The 10,335-nt window shown below is 32.4% G+C and overlaps 4 protein-coding genes across 6 annotated transcripts; 2 read left to right on the forward strand and 2 right to left on the reverse strand.

Annotated features, from left to right (window-relative positions):
* LOC106651881 lies at window positions 1-1,142 on the reverse strand. The gene is made up of 2 exons (XM_014370573.2): window positions 715-1,142; window positions 1-630 (listed from the first exon to the last, which is right to left on the reverse strand). Exons 1-2 carry the CDS (start codon window positions 783-785, stop codon window positions 258-260), a joined length of 444 nt encoding a protein of 147 aa, XP_014226059.1. The 5' UTR covers window positions 786-1,142; the 3' UTR covers window positions 1-257.
* Window positions 1,143-1,904: 762 nt separating this feature from the next.
* Window positions 1,905-3,660, forward strand: LOC106651842 (tryptophan--tRNA ligase, mitochondrial). Of its 2 annotated transcripts, XM_023459425.1 has the most exons (7): window positions 1,905-2,026; window positions 2,119-2,200; window positions 2,271-2,438; window positions 2,501-2,763; window positions 2,829-2,950; window positions 3,013-3,277; window positions 3,358-3,660. In XM_023459425.1, the coding sequence occupies exons 3-7, from the start codon at window positions 2,328-2,330 to the stop codon at window positions 3,581-3,583; spliced, it is 987 nt and encodes a 328-aa protein (XP_023315193.1). In that variant the 5' UTR covers window positions 1,905-2,026; window positions 2,119-2,200; window positions 2,271-2,327; the 3' UTR covers window positions 3,584-3,660. The 2 variants fall into 2 exon arrangements, with proteins under 2 accessions (XP_023315193.1, XP_014226006.1); XM_014370520.2 differs by having other exon boundaries at window positions 1,905-2,200.
* Window positions 3,490-5,474, reverse strand: LOC106651841 (reticulon-4-interacting protein 1 homolog, mitochondrial). Of its 2 annotated transcripts, none has more exons than XM_023459419.1 (7): window positions 4,964-5,474; window positions 4,675-4,883; window positions 4,374-4,583; window positions 4,185-4,297; window positions 3,857-4,124; window positions 3,684-3,787; window positions 3,490-3,578 (listed from the first exon to the last, which is right to left on the reverse strand). In XM_023459419.1, exons 1-7 carry the CDS (start codon window positions 5,217-5,219, stop codon window positions 3,566-3,568), a joined length of 1,173 nt encoding a protein of 390 aa, XP_023315187.1. In that variant the 5' UTR covers window positions 5,220-5,474; the 3' UTR covers window positions 3,490-3,565. The 2 variants fall into 2 exon arrangements, with proteins under 2 accessions (XP_023315187.1, XP_014226005.2); XM_014370519.2 differs by having other exon boundaries at window positions 4,654-4,883.
* Window positions 5,475-8,773: 3,299 nt separating this feature from the next.
* LOC106651791 (speckle-type POZ protein B-like) lies at window positions 8,774-9,793 on the forward strand. The gene has a single exon (XM_014370458.1). It carries the CDS (start codon window positions 8,774-8,776, stop codon window positions 9,791-9,793), a length of 1,020 nt encoding a protein of 339 aa, XP_014225944.1.
* The last annotated feature ends 542 nt before the right edge of the window (window positions 9,794-10,335 follow it).

Here is a 10,335-nt window from a genome sequence, read left to right on the forward strand (position 1 = left end):
TAGAAATATATATGTTACATTTAATCTATGTAAAAACCCATTAGCTCTTAATCTCGAAAATATAATCACTATATATTTATCTAATTCATTTCTTATTTGTAAACATTGCACATCAAGGATCGGTTCGACCGATTCGTCGAAAAATTAAAACTCACGCATCCTACAACTTCTACTGCTTAAATCGAGGATTGAGTGATTTTATCGTTTATACTCGCGCTGACTAGGCTCGCCCCCTGATAATTGCGCCGCTCCTCCGTTTAACAGCTGATGCGCGCGAACCTCGTGCACGGATGCTCCGGATCGTAATAGACCACGTTGCTGGATCTCAGCAGGTCCCACGAGACGCCTTCGGGCACCAGGACCTCGTACAGGGGCTCGTTGATGTGGCCGTAAATCTCGCTGATCGTTCCGATCTCGGCCAGCTCTTTGCTCTCGGTCTTCATGTAGATCTTCGTGTCCTCGGCCAGCGTCACACCGGGACAGGCTCTGACCGACACGCAGTCTATCAGCTCGATCCTCCTCCAGATTTCACCCGCCACGCGATAAGACGAGGAGGCGGCGGCGGCGTCGAGTTTTAAATTCGCCATGACCGATGATAAATTTTGTGCGTCGTTTTTGTCCTTTTCTGCACTGCGGACGAGAGGAGAAAATAAAATATTTTTTTTCTGGATCATAATTTTGAGGATGAATATTAACATCGATCGAAGTATTTACCTGTGTTTTATAGAAAGGTTTGGGTTGGGTTTCGTGCCCTTAATAATGCTACATTTTGGAAATGCGAACATGATTGACGATTGATATTTAATTATCAATGCTATAAACGCTAATTAACACTACACTGTCAGTTTCACTTATGTCAATACACAAACAATAACTCGTAATTGTATCACGGAAGTCAATTGAACTGCTTGCTTTCGCAATTACACGAACTTCAACGATTAAATGCGCGTTTACTGGAGGAGAGCCGTTTTCTAATCACCAGCTCATTTACTCTAACTAAAGAAAAGTAAAAATAGACGCTTAACTGTCTATTATCGCGTTGGCCTAGCAATTTTAGATTAGGCATCCGTGGACCCACGTGTTCGATCCATGACGAGTTCTAATGCCGTGCGCGACCGGCCAACTACTTCGAATTTGTGTCCGTGTTGACTTGCGCACCAACGCGATCGCTCAGTGCTCCATTTTAATTTTGACTGGTCACATTTCGTTACATTTTCAAGAAATATTTGGTGCCGCTGAAAATGAATTTTTACGAGTGGGACAAAAGTCTTGTAATGCATTTTAGACGATTTTTATTTTAATTGATTTAGATAATTCATGTTCAATAAACTTATTGCAAAGTAACATGTTAAATAAGAATAAACAAACACTTTTGACGCCTAATGTTGGATTTTATTATTTTTTAATTATTATTAATTTTAAAAATAAACCCATTTTTTATTTACTTATACTTTTGATCCATTTTCCAGCTTTTTTATTTTTAACAATTTTTTTCATCTTCATCATTAATCAATATTTATAAAATATAGGACAATATTCCTGGAGTTACTTGGATTTCTGCTTCAAACTGTTAAATGTTATTAGTTTGTGATTTAAAAGTAAGATTCAAGCCGTCAATGATCTTGACCAAGTGCCTCAACAGCCCTGACACTTATTACATCAATGGCTTTTTTTGTTGTTAATTTTCTTTTATTGTTTTCCTTGCTCTAAAACGCAAAGCAAATGTTTTGGATCTTATAAGATATCTTTAAAAAGAACAAAACGATATTTGAAAATACTTATTAATTTTGAAAACTTTAATTAATTAAAATTAACTTTAATTAAAAAATTTTTTTTAATTTGAAAAAACTGATTTTATTTCATTATTGTAGATAGTAGTTATTTCATAGTACAGTAGTCAGTACCCTATACTACTAAATATGTGTCAGTATGATGTGCAGACTACATTCTACAGTGCATTGATCTAGCGTGGGTGTTTAACCTCTGTTACGCTCGCCGAAGTATCATATAATTTTGACACACGCAGGTCTATTATTGTTTGAACTTATTGAAGATTACAATAAAGATACCATTATTACTTCAAATTATTTGTTTGTTTTAAATAATGATGTTACACAGATTTTTCAAACATAATAAATGGAATCAAGATTTATTACAAAATAGATTGTTGTTATGGAATTCTCAACGAAACTGTTCAAAAGTAAACAAAAAAATTTTCACTTTAAGCGAGTGAAAGAAAAATGTCACCAATATTTTTTGTTGCTTTACAGAAACCAAAAAAAGTGTATCCCAAGAAAATATTTTCTGGTATCCAACCTACTGGTACAATGCATTTAGGTAATTATGCTGGTGCTATTAAAAATTGGGTTGACTTACAAAATAAGGGTGAAGATGTCATTTGGAGCATTGTTGATATGCACTCCATTACATTACCATATGTAAGTTCTCATTTATAAATTAAAAACAAATCAAATGATATACTAAATGCATTATTTTAAAGAATCCAAGCGAGCTTAAGGAAAATGTTTTTAAATTAACTGCTACGTTATTGGCATGTGGAATTGATCCAGAGAAGAGTATACTTTTTCAACAATCTTCCATACCAATGCATGCAGAATTGAGTTGGATTTTTGCTTGTCTAGCTACTATGCCTCGGTTATCTCATCAACCTCAATTCAAAGAAAAAAGTGAAAAATTAAAAGATGTACCATTGGGTTTATATATTTATCCAATTTTACAAACAGCAGACATATTATTATACAAGTAAGATTTTTTTTTATGATAGCTATTAACAAAGCAAAATTTTCTAAGTTTTTGAATTTATTTAGAGCTACTCATGTACCTGTTGGAGATGATCAGTTGCAACATATTCAACTGTCTGCACATTTAGCACAAAAATTTAATTCTACATATGGTGAAACATTTGCTATGCCACAAGCAATATTAAATAGTAAGTAAAAACTTCAAGAAGATCCCAAAGCAATTTTGAACTGCATTATTTAATTTCAATAGGCACTGGTAGAATAAAGTCATTGAGAGATCCTACAGAAAAAATGTCCAAATCAAGTAATAATGTGAAAAGTCGAATTGACTTGACAGATACTCCTGACATTCTTTTAAATAAAATAAAAAAAGCTGTTACTGACTTTAAGTCTGAAGTTACCTATGAACCTGACTCACGACCAGGAGTTGCTAACTTAATAAATATACACTCCCTAATAAGTGGAAAAACTCCGGATGAAATATGTACAGAAGCACAAAATCTAGATACTGGAAAGTAAGTAAAATATTTTTGCATAATTCATGAGAAAAAATTTAATTTCTACAGACTTACATATTTCAAACTATTTTTTACAGATACAAATTGTTGCTAGCTGATCTTGTCATTGAGAAACTTAATCCTATAAGAAAGAGAATAGACGAGTACCTTCAGGATTATAATTATTTGCAGCAAGTTTTACAAATTGGAGCTAGTAAAGCGGAAACTATTGCTATGACTAATTGGCTTGAAGTTAGAAATAAAGTTGGTTACGGAGTTGATACATTAACTTCAAATGTTCACAAGTTACACTTGAAATCTTAAGTATTAAAATGTTTTTAGTCAAATTGATATTTTATTGTAAATAAGTGTTTTTTACAAATATATTTTTGAAAAAAATATCAAACAGGATATATATCTTTACCTCATATCAATAACTATTTTTCCTCTCAAATGACCTTCTTGCACTTTTTTGTAAGCTTCAGGTAATTCTTTGAATGGGAATACTTCTTGCACTACAGGAACAATCTACAATTTCCATGTTATAATTCAATTAACTATAATAATAATGTAATAATTGTCTGATTTGAAAGTTACCTTGCTGGACTCAACAAATTCTTGAATTGTTTTTATACCAGTAGGAGATGGAGCAAAAAATCCCCACTTGACAAAACTCTTGATTTCATCTGATGGTAAATTTTGTTTTAACAAATCTCCAATATTTTTTACTGCTCCTAATACCAATCCATGTTCATCTATATTTTTCAATAATGGTGAATTTAGAGTTATGTAATTGTGATGTGGATATTTTTTAGATTTAACAACTTCAGGTCCCACATTAGCACAATCCAGTATAATGTCATACCTAAATACACAAGGCAAATTTATATTTAATATTTTCTCTGTTGAAAACATTGATACTTACGGTCCTTCTGCAATTATTTTTGCATCTGCATCACTTTCTGTATAGTCAATTACAGTATCAGCACCCAACTTATATAAACAATCAGTTGCATCAGTGTTGCAAGTTGTAACAACCTGTTTAAAATAAATAAAATCATAAAAAAAAGTAATACAATTTCAAGTAATAAAATGAGTTTCAAAAACCACTAGCCTGCATTCGCCATGCTTTTAATAGTTGCACTGCTAATGTTCCAACTCCTCCAGAACCACCGAGAACTAAAATTTGTTTATTTGATTGAGTTGGAAATACTGTTTTGTAACATAATCCTCCTGTATAATAAAGTGCTGACCAGGCTGTTAAACCTGCGTACAAAATACTGGCTGCTTCAATGTAGGTAATATTTTGAGGTCGCAGATTTGTCTTAGAAAGAATAAATTCATAAATTGAAAGCTTAAAATAAAATTACAAACAATTGAAATAAATCAATTACCAAGCAACTATTGACAACTACAAAGTTTGAATGACATCCTTGCTGTTCAACAGGTATAACACCCCAAACTTCATCGCCTACTTTAAATTTATCAACACCATGTCCTTTTGAGACGACAGTTCCAGCAAAATCTCTGCCCATTGTCAATGGAAATTCAATGTCGCTGTAAGGTTTTCCACAACAACCTTTGGCTTGACGCATTAGATTAAGTACTTTTGACCCATAACCATCTATAAAATCAAGACAAAATGGATTAAACTTTTTATCTTTAATAATCATCAAAGTAATTATTGATTGTTTCAATGCTTACTAATCATAGCTACATCAATTGGATTGACACTCGAAGCATCAATCTTTACCAAAACATCATTTGGATTTGATAACACTGGAATGGTTGCTTTATTTAATTGTAATTCTTGAATGCCCCCATAAGAATTTATTTGCCATGCTTGCATTTTTGAATCGGCATTATCGTTGGTTTTTGCATCTAATTGCGATAGTTGTCGCAATTGAACAAATCGAAAATTTCTATTGTATCTTAAAATTGCTGTACATTTGACCCACATTTTGATCCTTTTTTTCAATTTTACTTTTTAATAACTATGTAGAGTAATTTTCGAATTCGTGAGAAGAAGAAACGTCAAAATTTGTGATCACGTTTAAGTAGAACTTTTATCTGAGACACAACTATTCATCTTTCAATCGGTAACTATACACTCTTACACTAATATTTACATCTATAATAAAGAGTAATAATTATATTTTAAAACTTGTTTGCCAACGAATTCTTTACTATAAGCAGACGTTTATATTGCATTGGATAGTCGTGCAACTGCGAATGTGTATGAATAACAAAGCACATGCCAATTTTTCGCAGCAGACGCAGATCAAAGCTCTTATAACTTTGGCGGTAAATACGAAATGCAACATGAGGCATTACGGTTATGACTGTCATTTAAACTTTTTTATTTTCGATATTGTGAGCAGATTTTTGGCAATTACATGAATCGACTTGAATATTGAATCTCGATTTTTGTGAGTGTGTACCATTATTCTAACATCTACATGAAATGAAAGTATTTATAATTAACGTTTAAAAATTTTTGAATTTTCAGGAAATTCTCAAAAGAAATTATATCCTTTCACGGGTAAAAATATCGATGATTTGGACGCGCTTTAGGAGTAGAAATATTTCAAACCCATTAGTAGTTCGTAAGTTCCAGAATCCACATGGACATCTATCAATACCGATTCCAAAGCCACCGCTTCTAACTGAAAAAATCCAAAATAATTTATGAACGAACATTTGAACAGTACAAACAATGTAGCATTTTTTTAATATTTCTTAAAGGCTCCAGGGCTTCAGAAAAAATTATTGAACATTTGAAAGATATATTACGGGCGATTTGAGCTAATATTAAAGTCGGCATTTTTTCACTGTTTTATTGCGGTAAACTACGTAAGCTTATATTTTTCTCGGAATTTTTGTTTACGCATAATGCTCAAAAATTACTCCTTAGCAGTTATTTTAAGCTTTTTTAATTCCCTCACCATTAAAGTTTGAGCTGATTGAGCAGGGAAAATCTTGTGTGAATGTCCTGATACTAAATCTGATACTAAATTTTGCTGAAAAAATTTATGAAAATTCATTGAATTTGTTCATTGTGTTCATGATTTGCCGTTTTTTATAATTATCCTCCTTTCATGTAAATAAATAATTTCAACAGTATGCTGAAATATACAGAATTTCTTTCTATATTAAAATGATTAAAGGGCATATTGCACATTTATATTATTTTTATAAAATAAGAATTAATATCGCTAGCTGTGAATTTAGTTTATAAATTTTAAGCCGCGATAATTGTATCATAGAATCGACCGTGAGCAATTTTTATGAAAATTTTCAATTTTCTTTATCAAAACGACAAAATAACTCGTGAATAGTTCCAGGCAGCGGTGCCTCGTCGATCGAGTTGAGCATGCGTCAAGCATTCCTTGGGCGATGCGATTTCCATGAGTAGTGGCAGAAACATTGCCTTTATGTGTGGCACCTGGTACTGCAGGACCATCCGATTTCCGGTGCCTAGATCTCGCAGCGATGGCTTCGCGCTACTACACCCGCGTGGAATGCTGTCGTCGTCATCGTCGTTGTCGTCGTGTCGCCGTTTTCCGATGCTGCTTTATCACTTTTTGGGCTCGTCGTCGCGGCGACGATCGGTTTCGAGTTCGTGACGAATCCGAAGGGGTGACTCGCAGCTGCAGCTGAGCCACGAGACTCAGCACGAACTTCGGACTGACCTCGCTTGCCGATGACGCGCCCGGGCCCACTGGACGACGGCGCTGCTGGCTTTCGAAGCCAGCCGGCCGCTACTCTACTAAAAAATTTTTTCTCCAAATTCGCGCTTTTTTTTTTATAAAATCAAGTATAACTTTTAACCTGATCCATTTTTTCAGAAACCTACGGTCAGATTCTGAAAAAGCTTTAAATTTTTCATTAAAACTGATTATTCACATGCTTTTTAGACTGCACTTTCATCAAAAGTACAGCGATCGAATGAAGTCCCAAAAAAAGTCCTCTTGAAATTGCAATCTTATGCACCCGGCCTAATGATTATCTTACTCACACGGAAACGATTTTCTGCCTCGGAATCATGGTGGCGCTCGCTGTCATGTGATCGGTATTTATTCAAGTATGCTCATGACGGAATGAAAAGTGAAAATATCGGCTCACTCTACATAACTTCGGCGGCTCCAGCCGAGTGCTGCCGTCGGCTGTGCCGCCAATTTAACAAATGTTTGCGATGATATTGATCGAAGATCGATATATTTAGATACCTGGGATTTATTTTCTTTTGAATCTATAATCTTAGTACATCTTTGACGATTATTTTGATGTTTTAATACTTATTATAATCGAATCGTAAAACTTTACAATGAATCGGTCAGGTTGATTCATAAAAACTAATACAATACTTTGCCGGAATCCAAACTTATTTATAAGTTATTAAACATGATTGAAAGGAGTACCGGTTTTAGAAAAAAAATTGTAGTAATAGAAGTATAAGATGATAACTTGATTGTTAACACAATTTGTAACTTTGGAATGTAAATTAGCAACGCAAAGTAACTTATTTTTAGTGACTATTTCCTGATCGTTCAATCTATCTTATTAAGGTTGAACTTTTAATGAACATTTTCAAGGCATAGTATGCTTTTATCTCAAGATGATTTTCACAATTGTTTTCTCTACTTTATTATTAATTAAACCAAAATAACACAACACTAAAATTTTAACATTTTAAATATTACAAATTATTTGTCAATAACCCTGGTTATTTAATTTATCAATCATAAATACAAAAATGGAGAAAAAAAATTTTTCCGATTAATTGCGAAATCAAATTGAGCAACTTAACTCATTAACGTAGTCATAGATAGATCGCAACCTTTTCATCTACCTAGATCGTGACTTATAGAATTATAAAACATCCATGAAAAAAAGGAAATGATTGATCTCTGCAAGATTTTCATGAATCATTGAATAATACTGTAAGGCAAAACTGAATATTGTAATGTCTCCAATAATTAAATTTATATACATAAAACTAATTTTAACACTTGAAACATCTCCGAGATGAATAAGATAAGAATGTAAATTATAATAAAAATGTGAATGTAAATTAGCCAGTAGAGAGATATTTGTACTGTGTCTAAATGTATGTTTAGTTATAGTAGATTTTTATTGGCATTACTTATGTGAATACAATTCAAAAGTTATATGTTTGTACAGTAGCGCCATACGCCACCTGTATCAAAATCATACATAACTGTATCCACAACTAAATAGTAAATACCAACGATTTCTGATTTCTGATTTCTCATAACTCAAAATATAAGTCACAACAAAATAAAAAATCATAAAGTGCGGTGGACGGTGGAATAAATAATTGTAATCTACGAACCTCACAAGTTATATAGACACCCTGTAAAAGTGTTGGAATAACCTGTACGAACTTGTTCTGTGTTTTTATTGAAGTGAATCATTTTGTTAGGAATCGTTCCAAGTTTCATTCGATCATCGAATGAGTTTTCAAAAACCGCCAGCTGTACTAAAGTTAAAATGCCATCGAAACAACGAATAGAGGCTTCCACTACAGTCATTTCTAATGAGTGCATTTATACATGGACGATCAAGAATTATCGCTTAATAAAATCAAAAGTTGGGGAACCAATAGCATCCCCGAAATTTGGCGTTGGAAGTGACAATAAACAATACTTCACTTTGCAATTATACCCTGCAGGCAGCAGTGAGAAATATACAGACATTTCGTTATTTCTTAAACCTATAACTGATTCAACGAAGAAACCGAATAAGCTCGTATGTAGATGGACATTATCAGCTATTAATAACAAAAAAGTTGTTCGAAAATCTACACTACATCACGATTTTGCAACCACAGAGTTCCACGGCCGTGGTTTGAGCTTTTACGAACTGAAAAATATTGAAGAATTAATTTCTTCCGAGAATACTGTAACTATTCAATGTGAATTAGAAGTTTTCAAGAAATATGAATCTTCATTGGATGTAGATATCATCAACAACAAAGATCAGATGAATAATAAAGTGAACTTGGACTCATTGTTACTCAGTGAAGAATTTAGTGATGTTAAATTAATAACTTCTGATGATAATGACATCCCAGCCCATAAAAACATCCTTGCTGTAGCCAGTCCAGTATTTAGAGCCATGTTTACTCATGATATGTTGGAAAACAAAGGCAATTCTGTTGAGATCACTGATACTCCTTATAATATTCTGGTTGAAATGTTGCGATTCATTTACACAGGTGATATTGTGAGTACCAAGACAGATATAGTTCTAGAAATTTTAGCAGTAGCAGACAAATATCAAGTTGATAATTTGAAAATTATGTGTGAAAAAATCCTATCCGCCAATTTGTCTACGAAAAATGCTATTGAGATTTTATCAGCTGCTCAGAAATACAATGCAATGGATTTGGAAAGTAATGTACATAATTTCCTTAAATTAAACTCTAAATCAATTATCGATCCAGAAAAAATAAAGAAGATGAAAAAACCTGTATTGATCAAGCTTTTACAATCTTTTTCAAAAGAATAGGAACATTTTTATGAATTATTTTTATTCTTCTAGTAATATGTTTTTCAATATGTATGGTTCGTTACGTACGGTTGTGATATTCTTGATGAATCAAACATATGTTATTTGAACTACGTTACGTTGTAGCATCATAGTATTGTATTTTCATAAGTTATGTTATTTTATTAATATTAATTATTCAAAAAATTAAAATGTCATAATAAATGATTTTTAGTTTTTTATCTTGTTTAGTTGTTGCATTGGAGAAGTAACTTAATAAATGTAAATTAAGTAAATAGTCAGATTGAAAATGAAATTTTTCACATTACTGTCTATCATTAAAATTTTAGTAAGTTGTATAATTTAACATTTTATGCCCAAAAGGAAAATTTAACAATTTTTTTGTACTTTTTTTGTGTTACAATCTTAGAATTTTGAAATATTTAAGTTACTCAAAAAATATTTGATGATGTATTCACACTTTCCATAAATAAAAATGATAAAATTTATTAGAATGTTTTGGTCAAAGTTTGATGCCCGTATGAAACCAATGCAAAAAAAAA

The sequence above is a fragment of the Trichogramma pretiosum genome, unplaced genomic scaffold (assembly GCF_000599845.2).
Source record: "Trichogramma pretiosum strain Unisexual culture from Peru unplaced genomic scaffold, Tpre_2.0 scaffold124, whole genome shotgun sequence".
NCBI classification, from domain to species: Eukaryota; Metazoa; Arthropoda; class Insecta; order Hymenoptera; family Trichogrammatidae; genus Trichogramma; species Trichogramma pretiosum.

Excerpts from the sequence above, each read along its gene's own strand:
- LOC106651841 (XM_014370519.2), bottom strand. The coding sequence starts at position 5,219 with ATGTGGGTCAAATGTACAGCAATTTTAAGATACAATAGAAATTTTCGA. Across the intron at positions 4,584-4,653 it reads TAGTTGTCAATAGTTGCTTG|ACAAATCTGCGACCTCAAAA; the intron begins GTAATTGATTTA and ends ATTCTTTCTAAG. Across the intron at positions 4,298-4,373 it reads TAAAAGCATGGCGAATGCAG|GTTGTTACAACTTGCAACAC; the intron begins GCTAGTGGTTTT and ends TATTTTAAACAG.
- LOC106651791 (XM_014370458.1), top strand. The coding sequence starts at position 8,774 with ATGCCATCGAAACAACGAATAGAGGCTTCCACTACAGTCATTTCTAAT.
- LOC106651842 (XM_014370520.2), top strand. The coding sequence starts at position 2,105 with ATGATGTTACACAGATTTTTCAAACATAATAAATGGAATCAAGATTTA. Across the intron at positions 2,201-2,270 it reads CTCAACGAAACTGTTCAAAA|AAACCAAAAAAAGTGTATCC; the intron begins GTAAACAAAAAA and ends GTTGCTTTACAG. Across the intron at positions 3,278-3,357 it reads CAAAATCTAGATACTGGAAA|ATACAAATTGTTGCTAGCTG; the intron begins GTAAGTAAAATA and ends TATTTTTTACAG.
- LOC106651881 (XM_014370573.2), bottom strand. The coding sequence starts at position 785 with ATGTTCGCATTTCCAAAATGTAGCATTATTAAGGGCACGAAACCCAAC. Across the intron at positions 631-714 it reads AACCTTTCTATAAAACACAG|TGCAGAAAAGGACAAAAACG; the intron begins GTAAATACTTCG and ends TCTCGTCCGCAG.